The 23,756-nt window shown below is 35.5% G+C and overlaps 1 protein-coding gene across 7 annotated transcripts in view; it reads right to left on the reverse strand.

Moving 5' to 3' along the window:
* Positions 1 to 2,778: 2,778 nt before the first annotated feature.
* The window catches only part of PPP3CB (protein phosphatase 3 catalytic subunit beta), a 58,485-nt gene continuing 37,507 nt past the window's right edge, over positions 2,779 to 23,756 (reverse strand). Inside the window, exons 10-15 of one of the 7 annotated variants that reach the window (XM_058696733.1) lie at positions 19,076 to 19,153; positions 14,070 to 14,096; positions 11,910 to 11,991; positions 10,571 to 10,668; positions 5,875 to 5,904; positions 2,779 to 4,398 (exon numbers count right to left, since the gene is read on the reverse strand). In XM_058696733.1, the coding sequence (XP_058552716.1) occupies positions 4,220 to 4,398; positions 5,875 to 5,904; positions 10,571 to 10,668; positions 11,910 to 11,991; positions 14,070 to 14,096; positions 19,076 to 19,153 (494 nt within the window). In that variant the 3' untranslated portion in view covers positions 2,779 to 4,219. Of the gene's footprint in view, positions 4,399 to 5,874; positions 5,905 to 10,570; positions 10,669 to 11,909; positions 11,995 to 14,069; positions 14,097 to 19,075; positions 19,154 to 23,756 lie in introns of all 7 variants that reach the window. The other 6 variants (XM_058696732.1, XM_058696737.1, XM_058696734.1 and 3 more) reach the window with 6 other exon arrangements.

Below are 23,756 nucleotides of genomic sequence, written 5' to 3' on the forward strand. Positions count from 1 at the left end.
CTCAAACACAATGATTAATATACTTAATTTGTATATTAAGTACAAATGTAATACCCAAGAAAGAAGAACAGAAATGGTCATTTAATGGTATAGAAGAAAATCAATTGTAGGGGAAACAAAATTAATTTGTAAAATTCACTTTCTCTGAAAGGAAAGCAAGGTACTTTCTGAGTGAATGTCATATCAGGCACACTCCATTTATTTCAAAAGAGTGAATAAGAAGAGGAATAAAATAAGCAAAATCAAAATATTACTAAAAATGCATTCTACTTCTAGGAACAGAAAATATAAAAGAATCAATTCAAACATCTTCTCATTCCTTCCTATAATGAATACTGATCCAAGGGATTTAATTATGCATTCCTAGCTCCTTTTCACTTACCAAGCTCCAGAGTCTATCGTAAGTTATTAGGACAATGGTCCTATATGACTGCAAGACCTAACTTTCTGCTTATATCTGGCCCCAGCTATATGTCACTTACCTGCCTCTGTGATCATCAAACTGGGGAACAGAACAACTTGCAGGGAGGTCCTGGAATGTGGTAAATCAAAAATCTATACACGAACAGATGCAGAGAATGGATTCCTTAAAAAAAAATTTTTTTAAGTTTATTTTTGAGAGACAGACAGCACAAGTAGGGGAAGGGCAGAGACAGACCAGGGAGACAGAATCTGAAGCAGGCTCCAGGCTCTGAACTGTTAGCACAGAGCCCGATGTGGGGCTTGAACCCACGAACCATGAGATCATGACCAGAGCCAAGCTGGACGCTCAACCGACTGAGCCACCCAGACACCCTGAAAATGGATTATTAAGGAACTCAGACTATAGGAAGCAAACTAAAAGCAGGTAAGGTGGAAGAAAAGTGTTAAGGATGCAATTACATGACATTATTCAGAACAGCCGTGGACAAAAGAAAATCAGTTGCAATAGGCAAGAATCCTGAGTAAAATGGGAGTAATTCATTTTAAGCAAATGTTTCAGGTCTATTTCAAATCAACTGGCAGAACATTTAAAGGTTATGAGTTCTGTTAATATTAGCTGAACAACAGAAGGCACGAGAAGTGAGAGGTGGTCTTTTCTTTTAATTTTTTTAATGTTTATTTATTTTTGAGAGAGAGAGAGAGAGAGAGACAGAGAGAGAGACAGAGACAGAGTGTGAGCAGAGAGAGAGGGAGATACAGAATCCGAGGCAGGTTCCAGGCTCTGAGCTGTCAGCAACAGAGTCCCACGTGGGGCTCGAACTCACAAAACATGAGATCATGACCTGAGCCAAAGTTGGACGCTTAACCAAGCCACCCAGGCACCCTGAGAGATGGTCTTTTCTAACTCAGGAGTGTCATCTTTGACTATAAAGGAATATAAAATAAAGAAAAAACTGATATTGAATATTAATTTATATTTTACCATCATAGCTACTAGCTCTGGCAGACATTTAAATTTACAATTTAGAAAGATCTGAACTTTTCAGTTTGCTTTCATCATGAATTACATTTATTTTTTTATTTATTTTTATTTTATGATAGAAAGTGGAGGGAAAGGCAGAGACGGAGGGAAGGAGAGAGAATCACAAGCAGGCTCCACACTGTCAGCACAGAGCCCAATGCGTAGCTCAAATTCACAAACCATGACATCATGATCTGAGCCAAAGTTGGAGGCTTAACTGACTGAGATACCCAGTGCCCCATGAGTTACATTTTTTAAAAAGCCTTAAAAATGCTTTCATGGTTCACTGTGAAACCTTAAAAAATACTTCTATGGTTCATAGTTCTGAAGAAAGACTAGAAAGAGGTTCCTATTCAACAGGTACAAAGTGGTAGGTGAGGCACTGGGTGATTTTTCTACCACTCTTAACATATACCACTTTTTCTGAATTTTGTTCCTTTCTCTTACTTTCTTCCTCTTTTTAATTTTTACTATCAACCCATAATTCTAGTTTGCTAATGATGTTTTACGTTTACCCATGATTCCCCCCAGTGATGAATCTAAGGGCAGAGTTCCTGGTACCTGATATTCTAGTTAAGCTCTTAATTTAGAGATGCACAGTTTTCATAAAAACAGTAACATCAAGAAGAACCTTTAAGGTATGCAGTGCATAGCAACTTTAAGGGTAGCTCATGGACTGGTATGTGTGTTAAGTTGATAATACAGCAACTAGAAGCTGTAATAATCATCAATTTGAGTTTTGTTTGTTACCTGAAATTAGGCAAGTATACACACTTCAATTTAAATTAATGCTTTCTAATGTGTATCATATTTATTGTTGAAAACTGTAATAAGGTTACCATACGATTACATTATAAAATGTTGAGCAATATCCTAATTTCCCTCAATTTGCAAAATTCCATACTATTTTGATTATGGCAAAGAAGGAATATGATGGCAAGAAAATGCAGTATCATGAATATCCTTTTTCTTACTGTTAAAACACCCAATAAGTTCCCAATACAACTGTAACAAAATTCTAGATAATAACATTTTCTTTCAATGAAAAGTCAAGTGAAATAGTGATCTTAAATATTAGATTTAGAAGGCCTATAATAGGCACCCAAAGTCCTCTAGTGCTCAATTACTAATGCTCATGTAAGACAAATGTAACCAAAGTTAAAAAAAAAAAAAAGCAAAATTTATGAAGATAAGAATTTAATTCATCAAATTATCATGAACTATCCACGAGATAATCTTCTCTGAAGGCTATATACCAGTTCTGTTAACAGAATTTTCTGATTTGCACGAGGTCAAATCAGACTACATCTTCCAAATAAAACCCAACACAGAGATAGGAGCAGCGGCCCATGCATGGAATTTATTGTGTGCTACTGTTTATAAAATACTCGAATAGTCCTGCACATGCATAATATTTCCAACTTAGACAGGAGACCATACAGGGTGCACTTTCTGGCAAACAAAACAATAGATGGTTCCGCTGCCTGGAGCTCTGAGTTGTATTCCAGGGCATGAGGGAAGCAGGCCACCAAAGTAAAGGGAAATATCAAACTACAGTGGCAATCAATACAGGTCAATAATTGTGAAAAATTAGCACATGGTTCCATTTAGTTTAACCAAGCAGTTCTGTAACTATCAAAGGAAAATGTTCAACATGCAATCTTGACTTTTATGCTTCCACTAACATCTGAATGATTGAACAGAACCATTGCTTCTATGCTGCATTGCTTAATCAAAAACACTTCCAGAACATTTTTAAAATTTCCTTTGCATCAAAACATAAAAATGATAGAAAGCCAGCAGCAAATCACCCTGGTGGCTATTTAAGCAACTTGAGTACTCACAATAAACTAAAATTTCTCATAACATCTAGGTAACCTATACATGTCGTACCTGTACATCATAGGTCTATATATTAAATATTTGCAAAATGAAAACATGCATACACAAAATACGTCAAGTTTTACAGACATGATTTGAAGTAAAATTTACGTTGACAATGTACAAACTTCTTTTAAAGTACCTTAAATGAGTAATTCTGTAATTCTTCATAATTTTGAAATTTAGAGGTTTTCTTCTTAAATCTCTGGGGTGTAAATTTCAAAAGATCTGGGCAAAAAAGATTCTAAATTAGTTTTTGGATTTGTGTTCAAGTAAGAGAGTCTGCCTAGAAATAGGTTATGCATTCATAATTGAAAAATACCAAGACTATATTACAGAATTAGCCACATTTAAGAACTATAGACCTGAGGTCAGCATTTTGTTTAAATGCCAACTGGGTTTCTCAGCATTTTGCCCATAATTCAAAATACAGCTTAGCAACCTCAGAAATGTATTTTAAGACCATGCTAATTCATCCTTTAAAGACATTTCATGAGAAAAAAAAGTCCACATTAGCTCTTAGGATTGCATTTGAAGTCATGGTTAAAAAACAAAATCTAATTCTACTGAGGGGAAAAAGAAATCTCATTTGTAAACTTAAATGTGTGAACCACAAGCATAAATGGAGGTGTAGTTGCCCTCCACTGGAAATTGCCCCAAGCCCCTTGCTCACTGCTCTCCACCTTGGCAGCGATGACCCAATCTTATCAGATAGTACAGCATGTCCCAGGGCCCTCAAGCCTCCATCCAGGAAGGGGGCTGGGGTCTCAAAAGCACAATGGTTTCTCCAGAGGGACTGTGACATTTACAGTCAGCTTGGCCGACCCCTCCAGATCCTGGGGGTGATCTGTCCATTTGGGGCCCGAGATGTGAGAGTCCCTGGGAAGCCGTGGGTCACTGGGCACTATGGTTGCCAGTCCCGTGGTTCTCAGTGGCATGTGCGGTGTTCAGAGAATTGAAACCATCTTGCTGTACAGCATCTTTCCGGGGTGGCATTCTCTCATTGATCCTATCCAAACCCTTTGCCTCTTCAAAACTGCAGATTCTATGTGGTGGAGAGAATCCTCGTATTGCTTAACAAAATGCAAATTTGATAAGTCAGTAATTGAAAAACATTTCTGAGATTTCAAAAACATAATTAATGATTTTTAAGAAGAAAGAAATTAGCTGTATGTAGCAACATTTAAGTCTTACTTTAACTGAATCTTATCCCCATTCTAGACTTCCCCTTAAAATGTGAAATGTTTAAACCTGAATATTAACATGATCGCTTCATAGTGTTAGCATAGCCTTTATAAAAGAACGCACAAAAGTAACTCTCCTCTGACCCCAAAATTAACAAACAGGCAATGGTCTCAGGGTCTCAGTCTGACTTCTATTATACCAATTATCTCCTACCTCAGACCCTAAAATCACCAGTGACTATCACAGTAAGGCAGCAACAAGAGTAGGGGCAAGTGAGGAGGCTAAACAAGGTTATCCTTGACATACAAATCTGTACCAAGAGCTTGGGAGGAGAAAGAGGTAAGTAAAGTTAAGTTAAAATTTAGCAGATCAGAACTATCTTGGAGGTCAAGGTATCATCACCCCATCACCACCAGAATGAAATGAAAAAGGTGGGAAATGCCTCCAGGAGTTAGGTCTGTGTTTGGCTGATAGCAAAAAGTATTCATAGTTTCAGATTTCAGGAAATGTTTTCCTTAATTCAATAGCCATTCACTGCATGTTCTTTGCAAACCCAAATCAAAATAAATAGCAATCCTCCTCCAATTGTTGTAATTTCTCATTTACTTCATCTGGAATGATGCATTTTCCACTATTAAAATGTGCATACAAAAGATTTCCATACCACTGGTTATAATCTGGTTGTTTTAACATGTGCAATCTTTGGAATTCTGAGTCTGTGCAAGTGAACCAAATAAATGGTTGGGCAGTAAAGCATTAAATAATGTGCAACATCAAACCAACATATGATGTACATGAGTATAATATTATCAGCAAACACTAGGCCAAACAGCAAAAAGTAAACAAACAAATAAATAAATAAATAAATAAATAAATAAAATAAAATAAAATAAAGATCATAGTGACAGCTCCTGCAGTCTCAGGTAAATTACTGAAAATGAGTAAAAACTAACTCAAACCTATACCTAGAGGGGGTTTCACTTAGGAAAAAAATGATCTGAATAGCACAGAATCATGCAAAATGTGGAACAGAGCTTTCTTTGCAACCTCAAATGCTACAATATTATAGCATAACATGCTGCACTCTAAAGAATTCAGGAACAAGTCAATGCTGGTTGCACAATATACTAGAAAAGGGAAAAACCAGATTGTCACTGTGGAAATTGGTCCTTGTGATTTAAAAAAAAACACACACAAAGAAAAGAAAAAAAAAAAAGAGGAATGTGACTATCAAACTCAATGAGTCAGTGAGTCTGATTCACCTTGGGCTGTGCAAACTAGGAGTAAAACACACCCACAGGACATTCTCTGATGCCCACCCACACACCACAGATCTCTGCCCAGCGCAAGGACTCTGATCGTACCTTTTTCAGCCTCAATAGCCTCAACTGTGGCTGTACAGAAGTGAGCAGAGGCATGCAAAATGAATGAGAGAGATGAGAAGGGTCATATTGTACAGCAGAAAAGGCAATGATCACTTAAAATATCACAGTATCCCATACTACATCATCATTTACAATTTAACATAAATAGTATCCACATTAGAGAGCCCATCCAATCCCCCAATTCCTGACACAGCACAGTTTACACACAGCACTATGACAACATCGCTCAGAGCACAGAACACATAGACCTAATGCAAACACAGACACCTCAGCACCCATGCAGATGCACTCCAGTATTAATTACCTATCATGAATTCAGTATTTTGATAGCCTTAGAATTTTTCAACATGTTTATTATATCACATCCATCACAATCACAAGGAAATTCTCTTAAGGTGAAATTATGATGGTAGAATTGTAGCAGAAGAGCAAAGAGAAGATTCCTTTTTTTCATCTAACTGAAATATACTCATTATCTGTTATTCCATAAGATATAAACTAGAAGGGGTCAGTAATGCTTTTCCTGTTGCTTCTAATTCATAAGGCATTGCAAAAGTCAGTATGGATACAATGAAACTTAAGGGAAGTAAACTTGGTGAATTGCTCTTGGTAGACTAGTTCTGTAGCTCTGTTGTTTGTGGGTAACCTAAAAGGACCCCTCTTATCTACTAGGAACTTCCTTTCTATTCTAACATTGATTAGTGTCCCAAACATCCACAGATACTAACGTCTACAGCCTTTACAAAAAAAAAAAAAAAAAAAAAAAAAACTTATGTTCAGTTTGTCATGAACTCAAATTTGCCTTTGGTACTAACAGCACGCATTTGCAAATGAAGATGGAAAGGCCAACAAACATCTTTTCAAGCCCATCTACCAACTAGAGATGACTCAAGATAGAACTGAGGTCTTTCAGGCAGTAAGTCCTGTATGATATGGACATACACATAGGTCATATAAATGAGAAATGCATTCTTAGTATAGCTGGTCTCTAGCCCATTTAGAGAATTTCAATATTATTTAGTCACACATTTTGTAGTCAAACATTCTTTTGGCTCATCTCTGGGTTCAAAGTGTATAGAACATTCACATTGAGGACCAGGATCAAAGACTGCAGAGGACAATACTGACTGACAACATTGCAAATTCTCCACTTCACTCAAAGTGCACACACTCAGAATATTTATAACAATAATACCCCATCCTTTCTATTTTGCTTCTTCTACAACAAGGCCAATTTGATTTAGAAATACTAAACGTTGTCCAAAGCAGTTATTAATGTGAAAGAAAACTGATGAATCTAAGGAATTAAAGTAGACTAAATTAGGAAACTTTGTTGATCTTAACAAGATAGTAAAGTGAACTGGCGGGGGGGGGGGGGACCCAAAAGAAGTAGGTTGCACACTGAATTAAAAAAAAATTTAATTTTCCTTAACTGTTAAACTATATTACAAATCCAAGCAGACAAACTTATTGTATACCAACTATACAAATAACCACTTAAAAAATCTAGCTCTGTACATTTGGTGTATACTCTTGGAATTCTCCCAGACAGAAAACTGGGATAAATGACCCACCTCTATTTGATCAGCCCTGCAACTTCTATTCTTCAAAATATGGACTATTTTCTTTATAATTTAGGCATTGAATGAGAAAAAAATAAAATGCCTATCAGAATATGTGTTATATATGGTAACAAATTAAAAATAAAACCTGATATCACTGTAAGAATTAGTATCTAATTGAGCATATCAGTAGTCCAAAAGTCGATTAATAAATTTTTCAAATTATGAAATGTAACAACATACTTCTGAAATCATTCTATAGGCTTTAATTTTATATATAAAAGCATGTTCTAGGTCAAATTATATTTTCTGCTCTTTCTAGAAGCTCCTAAATGCTCCTAATCCTTTTCAAGATACAAAACATATATCACACTCAAAACTGCTTGAATGTTTAGAACTGAAAAAAAGCCACTTGAAGCTTAATAATCAAGCTGGAAAGAAAGAGATCTGATAATTGCAAAATTCTATCTGAATGGCACAATTTTTCCTCTATTTGTTTTCAGTTTTATAAGGCCTCTTGACATGACCTTAGTAGGTTTGAGGATAGTGCTGTCACAAACTGTGTTCCTCAATACTACACAGGATAAATAATTAAGAGGACTTTGGCATTACTAAAATAGAGATGGTTACATATTTTCCCATATAGGTCGTGGTGAAGACAGCATTATAGGGCTAGCTCCCAATCAAATTTCCATGAAGAAAACAGACATAAAATATACCAATTCCTACTCCAAAAGAGTTGTGTAGTTTGTAAAAACACTCAAATATCATAAAGTTACTGAGAAGGCAATAGGACTTATTCCCTGACAACAGGACTGAGGTATTAGAATTTTAAAACTTTTTGTTTGCAATACTTAACTTTCAGTTATTCATATCAGGGAACATGTCTACTAAAATATCAGGAAAAAATTTTAAATCACACAGATGCAGCTTCTGTATGAGTTTTATTATGTACTTAAAAATGGGTTAATATTATTATAGTAGGGAAATCACCCCACACTATCAAGAGCCATCACTGGTACAGCTGGGGAGCTATCTAGTTTCCCAAATTAGACCCCTTAAACTCAGCATTGTCTTGTAACTCACTCTCCACTGGGAATACAGTCCCTTCGGTAAAGCTGTCTTTCAAACCTTCCCTGAAGTTGGGGTGAGTTCAAAGTTGGAAGACTGAGCTTCAGGCTGCATGCAAATTAAAAATGCATAGAAATGCTGAGCTGCCAACAAAGCAAGTACTAATTGTGAAATCGGAAAGGTTTGCTATAAATACAATGCAAAAGTAATAATATATCCAAGGATAATGGAGAGATGACTGTAGTGTAGATTTATTAAAGTATGAAGCCTTTCAGTTTTCCTTTTATGAACAAAAAGGAGAAAAGGTATACCATTTTTCAAGCCATTAAAGTTTATCCCCTTCTATTAACACTTTTCCTAGTTTTATTGAATGTTTAAGATCTTAGTTTTAGTGAAATTCTTTTTAGCTCATGTTGCTAATGTCTACAATATAGTAAGAGTGGAGTAAGGAATATAAAGAAAATCAAAGCAGTTTTTCTTTTAATAAAAAAGGAAACCTCATTCAGAATGTAAATTTGAAACTATAATTTTAAAACCTAGCTGTACTTCTCACATATACCAGTGGTGGTAGCAGACAACACAATAACATATAAAATAGAACATGTAATAGGCTACAAGTAGGAATTATTTGTCTACAGGAAAATTTATTTATTTGGCACTTATTATGAGACTGAGTGAAATGAAACTGTGAAAAGTCAACCTAACTTAAATTTATTCAAAAATTTGAATTATTTTATTTATTTTGTTTGTTTGTTAAAAAAACTCACTAATTACGACACCAGAAAGAAAGTTATCCGTGACTAAGGAAAACATCAGATCTGTTGCTGCCTGTTTGAATAGAGCAATGTCCCTTGGAGGGCTGTCAAAAGTGGCTACAATAAAACATAAATTAAGACTTTCCATATCACATTTTTTGCCTTCCAACCACAAGGGAAAGAAATCTAGACTTTGAGTTATTGTGTATACGCTAAAACATTCACATCACTCTCTTCTATTTAATATGTAACGGGCTTTCAAAAAGTTAACCCAGTATTTACACAAATATTTACGCCAAAAAAAGTAAGTTTTTTTTAAATATAAAATATTCAATGAGCCAGATTACAGGAATGCTTTACGTATAATTCTTTTTATTTTCATGCAAAATAAAGGCACACTTAATAACACCCTTTCAATTTTGACTTACAGGATTTAAATTCAACCCCTTATAACAATGACTTAATATCTAATGTTACATTCATGTTCAGAATGCACAAAGTACAGCAACAAATGCAGCAAACCTCAAAACAAGGTGCTACAGAGTTGCTTCTACATCAAAAGACAGACAAGCGTCTGATAGAGTAATTTAATTTAACATACTTTTACAGACATACAGCTAACCTAAAGAAAGACAGACAGATTTAGGAAAGCAGCTACATCTGCAGAGGAAGAAAACAGCATGTTACAGACAGTCAATTATACATAGAACATTTGACAAACACCACAGAAAACAAACTTTGGCATTATTCACCAGGGTACAAAACCTTGCACAAATCTTTTGGCAAGTGAAGTGCATAAGTAATGTTCTGGGGCCCAAGCAGACTGTTAATTCTAAAATTAAGTATCTGAAAATATAAGCATAGTCTAATACAATTACATAAATTAAAAAAATAAAAAATAAGAAACTTGGAATTACATTTCCATTTTAGTAATATGGATATCTTTGATTCACATTCAGAAACTGGGGCTCTTAAAAGAGTGCATTAGACAAATAAAAATAAAGATTTTAACCATTATGATATGAGCTGCTCCCATATCATTTCATTAAAAGCTGAGAGACTGACCATTATTTTCAATTGAAAGGAATACCCATTCTATCAATGTTCTGCCTTGGTCAGGTTATTAACCAGACACTACCTATCATATAGTATTCTGCCTGTGTCAGCTGCTGAGACAGGAACTAAAAAGCAGAAGGAATTCCCTGCATGCATTATGTGTATTGTTAGCAAAAGAGTGAGGTGTGCCCCAGTCCATCTGAGGCACAGCAAGTTGCATAACATCATTACCACTTTGCAGGGTCTGTCGTCCTCCAGCCAACACTCCACTAGGCAACATCCCTGTGGGAGTCAGGCCCTTGAGTGTCAGCACGCTTTCACTCTCCTCCCTATTGCAAAGAGATATAACAAACATCAGAGACTTCCAACAAGTACTTAGTTCAGAAGATGAGATGGGGCCCAGAGGTAGGCCATGTATGTAATTTATGACATTCATTGTTGTTACCATATTTTCCTCAATTCCAAGATAAGACATTTTTCTATATTTTAAATGTATGCCTTACAACTGACACATACATTGTTTTTCCTGAAAAGCCTTATTAAATATATAATGAGATTAATCATCAATGAGAATCAAGCAATTGAGAAAATATGGTATTTCATATGCTGTAAAGTTCAAATGTCAGATATAACGAGTTTTGCAAACAAATTTTTAAGGACTGACCCATTATGTGTACCCTTAAACCTGAATTAACCCTAGGAAAACAGCTTGTGGCTCCAGCAAAGGGGACTTCCTGTATGGATAAGCAAGTTCATCAGGAATACTCTAAAAAGTACCCCCTCCTGGGGCACCTGGGTGGCTCAGTTGATTAAGTGTCCAACTTCAGTTCAGGTCATGATCTCGCTGCTCGTGGTTCGAGCCCCGCGTCAAGCTCTGTGCTGACATATCAGAGCCTGGAGCCTGCTTCAGATTCTGTGCCTCTGTCTCTCTCTCTGCCCCTCCTCCGCTTGCGCTGTCTCTCTCTCTCTCTCAAAATAAATAAACATTAAAAAAAAAATTTTTTTTTAATAAAAAGTACCCCCTCCTTCTTATCCTGCTCTAATTTTTAAGGTGTAGAACCAGTACTTTCATCACAGAAGGGCAACACATACCATAAGTGAGCAAAAATAATCACAAGGGTCAAAACCCCTAGTTTCAAAAGGACTTGTGTTCCCTTCTTCACTATGTAAATGTACAACTAACTTCTTTTTTTTTTTTTTTTTTTTTAATTTTTTTTTTTTTAAATTTTTTTTTTTCAACGTTTTTTATTTATTTTTGGGACAGAGAGAGACATAGCATGAACGGGGGAGGGGCAGAGAGAGAGGGAGACACAGAACCGGAAACAGGCTCCAGGCTCCGAGCCATCAGCCCAGAGCCTGACGCGGGGCTCGAACTCACGGACCGCGAGATCGTGACCTGGCTGAAGTCGGACGCTTAACCGACTGCGCCACCCAGGCGCCCCGACAACTAACTTCTTTATAGGAAGAATGTTACTATGTTGCTTTTAGGTGTCAAACAGGACACTGCTTACAGCAAAGTACAATAAAAGGAATTTCTGTAAAACAAATAATCAGGAAAATGTATCATTACCTGAGAACAGAGAAGACCCTTGCCATCTTGCCAATTGCTCGAATTTTGTTTCTTATGATTTCTTTCCGGGCTGCAGCTGAACCTACTTTCAATGGAATAAATAGAAAAAATGACTCAAGTTTAGGGCATCCACACTTGCACCATTCTATCACTACCCTATACCAGGCTCATCTTAACCAACACCAAACCCTCTGCCCACCAGCTCACATGAAGGAGACTTAATGAACTCATGCCAAAAAGCTTCTTACTCCTTCACTGTTTAGCTCAGCACTGGTCTAAGACTGGGGTTTGATACAGATACAAATAAAAAGTAATCCACAAACATTATGACTCTCACACTACTGCTAATCAGTAAAACAGCAATGGGAAAGAAACTAGAACCCAACCTGTATCACAAACCAGAGAACAAAAATAATGCTAACAATCCTATCGTCTTTAATTCTCATGAGAGCCTATGGCATGCAGACTAACAGACATGAGTTGGTAATAACTCTGTATAGTCTTCTACTTAATTATTATAAAAGCCTCTGACATGCAGGCAGGAAATATCCCATCTTACTATGATAAAGTAAGTTCCTTGCTCTAAGTGGTTTAAAAACAATGGTATACAATAACTACTGTGCAGATGGCACTGAACTAAGGTTCATACTAATATTTCAACAATAATGCACATCTTAACCTCATGGACTAGACGTCCTCAAAGTCATGCAAATATATACAAGCTCTTATATCCCTAGGTGAGTATGACACAAGGAGAGTGAACAAGAAAAGATTCCCTAAAAAACATGGCTAAAGGATCACTAATGTTACCTCTATAAAGGGTTGGCTGTACTGCCTATCACTGGTACAGAAGAGAATATACCAAAATAACTTGATCTTTGGCTGAAGAAAAACTCAAAATTGTATCTTCCTTCCCTCGGCCTCCAGAAAGAACAACAATCTCAGTTCTGTTATCTCATATATAGCAACTAGAATCACTCTGGACCCAAGAGTGTGGTTCCTTAGAGCTGTGCTTCAACATGATGAAAACACACATATGGAAGCACCATGGTTGAGGAGAAAGTTAAGGAAAGGCTAAAGAGACTAGACTAAAAGGGGCCATAGGTACACAGAGGTCTGAACAACCATAAGTCTTCTGGGCTAGAGCATCTCATTTAAAATTCAAGCAGCCCACAAATACCATATAATTAAAAACTAAGATGATGACTGGACCCTACCACAAGGAAACAGAAAAGAAATCTAATTTCAAAGACGAAAACAAAAGACATATTTTAAAGAAAACAGGCTCCATGACCATGTTTATGATGCTCTAAAGGGTAATATTATGAGCAATGAAGCTACAGTTTTTACAAATACAAAACTGTGTAGGTACCATGGTATTACACAGTGTTTTTAAGATGCCAAAATACTACTAAAAATCTCAGAATCATAGAACATTAGAATTTCAAGAGACATTAGGGATATATTGCAAAGTTTAATCTCATTTTCTAGACAAAGAAACTAAATTTATTAAATGTCTTGTCCAAGGACATAAGGGAAGTCTGATCTCTTTGAATGAATTAACACAAACATTTTGTTTTAAAATGGACAGAATTTTAAAAACAGCTAGACTGGGGGAGAGGAGTATGAGGATGGGAGAGGATGGCTGCAATGAGGCACATTCATATTTTCAGCCTTAATTTATATACATATAAAACTGAATGATATGTAAACTATACTGATTTCAAATTTTAAAAAGTCACTGGAATATAAAAAAACACTATACAAGTCAGGATTTAAAATCAGTCTACAAACACATCATGCATAATATTAAAGTAAATGTCCACAGTAAAATTACTCTGGGGAATAAGACAGACAATCAAACACCCCTAATCATGCAGGGAAAAGTACAAAACATTACAAATAAGCAAAAGAATGAAATTTTAAAACAAGAGGAATGAAAAAGAGGGAAAAATATTTCCATGCACAGAAAGACAGATATCTTGGAATATGACTTCTAAAAACATCAAATTCTAACTCATATAAAACTTAAACTAAATTTGCAAAAGGCCCAAGAGGACTCTGCATCAATAGTATTCAATGAATGTGCTAACTTACATGGATATGAGGATAACTTATGAAGTCATATTTCAAAACAATGTTACTCTGTCTGGTCTGTACCTTTTTTATTGCCATATATGAGCCGTTCTTCAGATGGAGAGTCCAGAAAAAAGGAAGTGAATGATGGAGAAAAGGTGGTTGAGACAAATAAAAAGATAGAGATTTAACTTGGCAGTGGTACTGAAGAATGAATGTAGAAAGAAAGGGAGAAAAATGAAGGCCCTCATATTCAAAATTTGAAAAATGTAGTATTGTAGGATCTAGTGAATAAAAGAGGGATGCCACTGGCTAGAACTCTAAAGGAAAGATTTCTTAAAAGATATGTGTTCAGAAGAAATTATGGACAGAATGACTATAATATTTGATGAAAGTAGACAAATTAGGGACAGAAAAAAAACACGTGAAAACACATAAGACTGATAAGAGACTGTGCAAACAACAATCGCCCATTTATATTGATACCCCTAAGGAAATGTGTCACCCATGGGAATATGTTAAGTGAAAGGTAATGACACAAATGATATACAAACTCATGTGGTTCTTCAAGGACACCAACATCTGCAAAATCTATAGCATACACAGAGAAATGTGGGTAACTTCATAAACTACCTCAGTGGAAAATCTTACCCACTCCCAATAATGAAAAGGCTAAGCCTCCCACACTCCATAATAACAAGAGCACACAATTTCTTGAATCTGAATTGTAGAACTTTTGCACATACTCAACATCAATAGTATGTGCTTTCTGTTCCCAATCCAATCTGGGAGCTTGCGGGACATCTTTTTGCAGAAATAGCAACAGACTGTTTCAAGCAAGTAATATCTCTAAGAGAAGGCAGTAGAGATGTTTCATTTGAGCTTTCCATATCTTCCATTCTAATGCAGAGATATATGATTCCATTACAGGAAATGCAAAGTTTTAGTTTAGTAAAACTACTACAACACATGTGGGTTACGTATTTCCTTTACCAAACTCAAGACAAAAGATAAATATATGAAAGAAATAGTATGCATTCTAAAAATCACAGACATCAGTGTTCAGAAATTCTTTTTAATGATTAAATAATACCTCTAAAAAGAATGTGCATTTATACATGCAATATGTTTATGCAAATTTTTGCCTTTAAAAATAAATCCACATATACATTAAACAATACAGAATACCAAAGATCATCACTTAAGAGGCTTATTCCTTTACCCAATCTCAGGCTTACATATGCAAAAACTATTCTTTCTTTCCTGTCACTGGGAAATCTCCATTCCTGCTCTCTCCCTTTCCCCACAGAAAAGCTAAACCTTCCTCAGCAATCTGCCCCCGCCGCCCCACCAAGTTTTCTTTCTAAGTCAGATTTCTCCCCATGCCCAGCTCATAGGATGGTTCCACTGCTGAGTAGGAAAAGGGAAAGGAGAGGACAAAAGACATGCTATTATGGTGAAAGGAAAGGAGAACAATGTACAGAATTAAGGGGAAGAAATACAGGAATATGACTAAGAAAAGGAAATAAACCTAGTTCCAGTAGCTCTTTTCGCTATCCCACCCTAGTACCTATCCTAATGTCCTCCCCTTTCCTCCATTCCTCAAGGGTCTCCCCCAAACCATTCTTAGTCCTCCATACAAACTCCTAGATTCATACTCTTAAATTTTTCTTGGAGTCTCTACTCCCAATACTTAGTATGGAAGGGTGAAGAAATGAGTAATTACACCTGCTATGTTGGCAGTGAAGGGAGATCTATTTCTATATTCAAAGCTGGAACTCAACGTATTTTCCCACAGAAACACTGTCATAAATGACAGCTTAGCAATTTAAAATTATTTCCTTTCTATTCCTTCAATCTATGGATGAGAAGATCCTGGGAAGTGAGGTGACTTCTCCAAGATTACACAGCTAGCATAATGGTAGCACCAAGATACCTAAACCATCGATCCTTTTCACTAAACTACACCACCTCTTTAATGATCCAACTTAACTCATCCCTGAAGTGCAAGAATAATATAACAAGCGGATAAATAAGCATAATTTATCTTTGATAGGAAAATGTTGATTAGATACATAAAATCTCATTAGAAGGAATATAATAAAATTTTGTATGTATTCCTGGTTGAATCCCAAAAATGATTCAGTGTCTATCTTCATATAAATCATAAATATCTAAGCCAAGTACTGTAGTAGACTTAACAAAGAATTTTTTTTCCTTTTTTTTATAGGAAGAGGACTAAAGCATTACCTATCACTACTCCTATTTAAAATATTTTTAAAAACCACTATTAATAATATTGATACAAATTTGTTAAAAATAAAAATAAAGGCAAAATGTAGAACATAAGTGCCTTATGTAAATAACAGATTTTTAAAAGGTAAGGAAAACAAAATAAAAATTACCACACGAAATAATATTGCTGATCCAGGTTCTCAAACATAAGATAAACCCACAAATACATAATGTACACCTTATACACAGAAAATACATTAAGAGATACCAGTTGTAATAGTATGAGAATATAAAATGCTAAAATGTTAATTTAACTTGATGATAACAGATTTTTTCAAAGAAAAATTATATAATTTTAAATGGAATAACTGTACGTTAAATACATTAAATGAAATAGTTAAATGAACTATTATATAAAGCAAGAGATCTTGATCTTAGTTTATTTAGAAAACTAAATTATTAAAAAAAAAACCTTCCTAGATGAAGATAGATTTAATGATATACTGATTAAAACTACTACTAGAGATTTCACAGAATTTAACAAATAATAGAAAACTTTACCTGAAAAAACTAGTGAGCTATGAACCAAAAATTATTGCGGTCATTATATCAATACCTGTAAGATTATGAAGTAGGTACTATTACTTTCATTTTGAAGATAAAATAACTGAGGCTCAGAAAGGCTAAGTAATTTGCCTGGGGTCATATAGTCATTATGAGAAACGAGAATCTAAACCCAGACCTAGTCTAACAAGAGAAAAGGGTTAAGGTGACAGAACATGGAGAAAAAATATTTAATTAAAACTATTTAGGGGGCGCCTGGGTGGCTCAGTCTGTAAACCATCCGACTTTAGCTCAGGGCATGATCTGACAATTCATGAGTACAAGGCCCACATTAGGCTCTCTGCTGTCAGCGCAAAGCCTACTTCAGATCCTCTGTTCCCCTTCTCTGTCCCTCTCTCAATCACGTGCTCTCTCTCAAAAATAAACATTAAAAAAAAAAAAGGAAGAAAAAACTACTTAAAATTTTATGGAAAAGACAGATACAAGAAAGTATGTTAGAGCTAAAAACTTCTACACAAACATCAAAAGGAGAATTAAAATAAGAAAAAATAGTACTCATTAAAGTTTATTATCCAAACTAAAAAAATGGATATAAATAATTTATTTCAATTAATGAAACTACAAACCAGAGTAAAAGCACATCTCTGTTTGCCACCAACAGATGGCAATAGCAGACACTTGTATACAGTTACTCTGTACTTTTAACAAATGGGCTTACAACAGTGTGTAAGAATTAAACCTGTTCGTAAGCAGAGAAATTTCTAAATAGTTTTTACTCAGGTTGTACTTTAATAAGTGGTCAATTAAAATATACAGTTTATACAGTTGAAAAAGTAGGCAGTTTTTTTAATTAACAATCATTAGAAAATCAAAGAAATATAAATAAATTACACCAACTATAATTCACTACTAGGTAGCCACCAAGCAAAATAAATAAAAATGACAAAAACCAATGAGGTGGGCCTGTGGAGAAAAGCATGGCAAAAAGCACTTCATATTGCTCCAATTATTCTGCAAAGTAATCTGGCAGTTCATAGCTAAAATAATGAAGCTAAAACACATATTTAATTCTCTAATTCTCTTCAAGAAATTCACTCCAAGAGAAAAAAAATATTGTATAAGCATATTTATTGCATGCTATTCATAATAAGGATAACTGAAAGCAACCCAAATGCCAAACAATATGAGATTAACTGAAAATTATGGTATATTAATAACCTAGAAATATGTAGCTATTAAGTTTTAACAATACATAGACCATGTTTAACACATGGAAACAATTATATACTGATTGCAATTATGAAAAGAATGCTACAACAAAGATGTGAGGGGCATATGGAAGGAAATAAAGAGTTTCAGCTTTAAGTTGTTTACATTTTTGTTTCTCAGTGACTTTAAATTTTAAAAAATATTTATACTTAAAAAGTTTCAAGTAAAAATTTCAAGGGGTGCCTGGGTGGCTCAGTCGGTTGAGCGTCCGACTTTGGCTTAGGTCATGATTTCACGGCTTGTGAGTTTGAGCCCCGCATCGGGCTCTGTGCTGACAGCTCAGAGCCTGGATTCTGCTTCAGATTCTGTGTCTCCCTCTCTCTCTACCCCTCCCCAGCTCATGCTCTGTCTCTGTCTCTCTCTCTCTCTCAAGAATAAATCAAACATTTGAAAAAAATTTTAAATAAAAAAATTTTTTTCAAGACATAAAAATAAAAGGAATTTTGTTTCTATAGTATTAATTTACACTATAAATGCACATCAGTACACATCCTGGTGGGCTTGCTTAAGAACAAACAGCCATGTCTAACCTTCAGAAACCATTTCTGAAAATCAAACTAAACCTAACAAATGGTCTCTTAGAACACAACCACTCATCAGTTGGGAATAGTCTACTTTAGTTTCGGGGGAAAAAAAATGACAACAACATTGGGGGTTCAGGTATGTTTCTGATGCACTAAGAATACTGTACCAATGAAACAAAAAGCATTTTTATATCATCCCTGTAAGTGGTGCCCATATTCATGAAGAACCACATTCTTTAGTACCTTTCAATTTTCCTTTCCTTCTGTTCTTCCAAATTTCCCCTTTCCCAAAATTCATCTTTTTCCCCATACCAACATAAAAAAAGTGGTATTACTAAAATGATTTTAACATCTTAATATCTGAAAAATTGTCTTGATACTTATCAAATGACATAGCCATTTGAGAACAATGACTACATTTTGCAAGACTATGTAGTGAAGCTGGGCAGTTCAAAAATACCATTTCATAATAAAAAATAGTAAAATGAATAATCATACCATCAAATTGGTCTTCACCTTCAGTCATCAGTTCATCATCAGAGCAAATACTCAGAACATTTACCAACATTTCTGTCACTATTCAAAAAAACAAAAAAAAAAAACCAAAAAAAGTTATATGTTAGCTGACCAAATGCAAATGTCTATATGCACACACAGCAATTATTCACATAATAGTCAAATGATTTTTAACCCAATTGAAGAATGAAGAAACTAAAAGAAAATACCAAAGTTTTCAAAATGAAAGAAGTTCAATGGATAACAAGTCTAAGAGCGATTCTGCACAGAGTAAGTTTTCAGGGGTCTCAGAAAAAAAATGAAGCCCCATAGAGATAAATAACATCTAAATGTATACATTTAAATTCTCCATTTATGGATATAGCATGTCCTTACAGAGTAAGAAAAAACTTACAGCACAGTTTCACTGTTTCAAAAAAGTCCCAGGATTCAATTTTTTTAGAAAACGGACTCTAACAAATCCCTTGAAACTTAATTCTTTTTTTTTTTATGTTTATTTATTTATTTAGACAGAGAAGAGCATGAGCAGGGGAAGGGAAGAGAGAAAATCACAAACAAGTTCCATGCCATCAGCACAGAGCCTGCATGACATGGGGCTCAATCCCACAAACCATGTGATCATAACCTGAGCCAAAATCAAGAGTCAGATGCTCAACCAACTGAGCCATCCAGGTGCCCCAAAACTTAATTTTTTTTTTTTTTTTAACGTTTATTTATTTTTGAGACAGAGAGAGACAGAGCATGAACGGGGGAGGGTCTGAGAGAGAGGGAGACACAGAATCGGAAACAGGCTCCAGGCTCCGAGCCATCAGCCCAGAGCCTGACGCGGGGCTCGAACTCACGGACCGCGAGATCGCAACCTGGCTGAAGTCGGACGCTTAACCGACTGCGCCACCCAGGCGCCCCCCCAAAACTTAATTCTTAAGATTACAAATGACTAACAACCTGAACCTATGGTTCTTTCTTAGTCTTACTCCTCCTTTACCATTCTACATATTTTTCTCTTCTCTTTTCCCTTAGTTTCCAAGATTCTACTCCTTTGGTTTTCCTACATTTCAGACTATTTCCCCCCTAAATCTGGTATTTTCAAGACTCTCTCAGCACAATCTCCTGGTGATTTTATATGCTCAATCTCTTGGCAATTCCATCTATAACTACAGAGTTTCAAGTATCACCTTTCTGAAGATTATCCCACAGTCTGTATCACCAGTCTTGACCTCACCTTCAGTCTCGGGATTTCCTTGCTGGTATTATTGCCAACTATCTTAAACAATTTTATATTGTCTGTTTCTCCTACTAGAATGAAAGCTTCATGAGTGGAGGGTGATGTTTTGTTTACCACTGTACCTCAGAGTCTAGTACAATGCCTGGTAGAAGACAGGCATCCAATATTTGACAAATGAGTAATTTAAAAAAGAAAAGTGTAAGCAAGTTTCAATTAATAAATAAAAATGTCTATTGACTATAACCCTCTCAATGTCCTAATGGCACTTAGAAATGAACACATCCAAAACAAAATTCAATACTGCTCCTATTATTCCTCCTATAAATATATTAATAGCACACCACATGCCAGGGACTGTGCTAAAGCTCTGGGAATCAAATATAAAAAGTCCAGTCTCTACTCACCAGAAGCTTCCTAAATACTAAAGAATACATATATAGATATAGATGTATAGACATAGATATATAGATACACACACACACACCCCACAGAAGAGTGATGAGCCCCATGCTTTAAGTATGCAGAGGTATACAAAAGACCTGCAGGGAAAAGGAAGGCTTCTGGTAGAGGAATCATGCAGTAGGAGTTTGTCATGTAGAGAGGGCACATAAGGCATTCTAATCATAAGTTAGAAAAAGTATGAAGTAGTCATATAGATGAATGGAATAGAACAAAGAGTCCAGAAATAAAACCTCACTTTAAAATTAATTTTTTTAAAATTTACATTCAAGTTAGCTAACATATAGTGTAATAATGATTCAGGAGTAGAATTTAGTGATTTATCACTTACATATAACATCTAGTACTCAACCCGACAAGTGTTCCCCTTAATGCCCCTTGCCCATTTATCCCATCCTCCCACCCCAAGCCCCTCCAGCAACCCTCAGTTTGTTCTCTGTATTTAAGAGTCTCTTATGGATTGTCCCCCTCCCTGTTTTTATATTATTTTTGCTTCCCTTCCCTTATGTTTATCTGTTTTGTATCCTAAATTCCCCATATGAGTGAAGTCATATGATATTCGTCTTTCTCTAACGTCGCTTAGCATAATAACGTCTAGTTCCATCTATGTTGTTGCAAATAAAACCTCACATTTAAGGTCAACTGATTTTCAACGAGGGTGCCAAAACAATTCAGTGGGGAAAAGAACAGTCTTTTCAACAAATGGTGCTGGGACAACTGAATGTCCCCATGCAAAAGAATTAAACTGGACCCCCACTACACATCATATATAAAACTTAACTTAAAATGGATCAAAGATTTAAGTATAAGAGCTAAAACTATAACACTTCTAGAAGATATCATAGAGGTAAATCTTCATTAGTTTAGATCAGGCAATAGTTTCTTAAACATGACACCAAAAACAAAAGCAACAAGAGAAAAAATAAATAGAGGACTTCACCAAAATTTAAAACTCTTTGCTTCAAAGGACACCGTCAAGAAAGTGGAAAGACAACCCACAGTACAGGCAAAAATACTTACAAATGATGTATCTCACAAGGAACTTGCAACTAGAATATATAAGGAACTCTTACAACTCAGTAATAAAAAGAAAACCCATTTAAAAATGAACACAATATTTAAATAAATGTTTCTTCAAAGAAGACAAGCAAATGGCCAATATACTACAAGGCTATAGTAATCAAAACAGTATGGTACTGGCACAAAAAAAGACACACACCAATGAAAGAGAATAGAAGTCCAGAAATAAACTCATGCTTATACTGCCAAAGGATCTATAACAAAGGAAACAAGAATATATAACAAAGAAGACTATCTCTTCAATAAATAATGTCTGAAAAACTGGACAGCTACATGCAAAAAAATGAAACTAGACCTCTTTCTTACACCATACACAAAAATAAATTCAAAATGGATTAAGACCTAAAAGTAAAACCTGAAACCATAAAACTCAAAGAAAACAGGCAGCAAACTCTTAGACATTGGCCTTAGCAATATCTTTCTGGATCTCTCCTCAGGCAAGGGAAACAAAAGCAAAAATAAATAATTGGGATGTATCAAACTAAACAGCTTTTACACAGTGAAGGAAACCATCAACAAAATGAAAAGGCACTCTACTGAATGGGAGAAAATATTTACAAATGACATATGCAACAAGGGGTTATTACCCAAATATATAAAGAACTCATAGAACTCAACACCAAAACAACAACAACAACAACAACAAAACACCAAACAATTCCATTAAGAAATGGGCTGAGGACTTTAATAAACATTTTTCCAAAGAAGACATACAGGTGGGCCAACAGACACATGAAAAATGTTCAACATCACTTATCATCAGGGAAATGCAAATCAAAACCACAATGAAATATTACCTTACACTAGTCAGAACGGCTTGTATCAAAAAGATAACAAGTATTGGCAAAAATGTGGAGAAAAGGGAACTCTCAGGCACTGTTGGTAGGAATGCAAACTGGTGCAGCAACTACAGAAAACTGTATGGAGGTTCCTCAAAAAATTAACAACAGAAATACTATATGATCCAGTAATTTTACTTCGAAGCACCTACCTGAAGAAAACAAAAACACTAATTCAAAAAGATATGTACTCCTATGTTTATTGCAGCATTACTTAAAATAGCCAAGATATGGAAGCAACCTAAGTATCCACTGATAGATGAATGGATAAAGAAGATGTGGTATATATACACAGTGAAATATTACTCAGCCATAAAAAAAAGTATGAAATCTTGCCCTGTGCAACAACATGGATACACCTAGGGGGTATTATGCTAAGTGAAGTAAGTCAGACAGAAAAAGACAAATACCATGTTATTTCACTTATATGTAGAATCTAAAAAAACAAAAAACAGAAATAGACTCATAAATACAGAGAACAAACTGGTGGTTGTCAGAGAGAGGGCAGGGGGATGGACAAAATAGGCAAAAGGGATGAGGAGGTACAAAGTGCCAGTTATAAAAGAAAATAAGTCACAAGATTGAAAAGTACGGCATAGGGAATATAATCAATAATATTGTAATAACTTTGTATAGTGAAAGATGGTTAACTATACTTAAGGTAAGCATTTAGTAATGTATATAACTGTCAAATCACTATGTTGTACACCTGAAACTAGTATAATATTGTATGTCAATTACAATTCAATTAAAAAATTTTTTTCGGCTTCGGGGAAGATGATGGCGTAGGAGGATGCTGGGCTCACCGTGTCCTGCGGCATACTTAAATTCCACCCACACCTGCCTAAATAACCCAGAAAACCGCCAGAAGACTAGCAGAACGGATTCTCCGGAGCCAAGCATAGACGAGAGGCCCATGAAAGAGGGTAGGAAGGGCGGAGTGGCGGTGCGCGCTACACGGACTGGCGGGAGGGAGCCAGGGCGGAGGGGCAGCCTGCCCGCAAAGCAGAGCCCCCGAGTCTGGCTTGCAAACGCAGAGGGGCCGGACAGAGTGTGTTCG

Source organism: Neofelis nebulosa, chromosome 13, assembly GCF_028018385.1.
Source record: "Neofelis nebulosa isolate mNeoNeb1 chromosome 13, mNeoNeb1.pri, whole genome shotgun sequence".
NCBI lineage: Eukaryota > Metazoa > Chordata > Mammalia > Carnivora > Felidae > Neofelis > Neofelis nebulosa.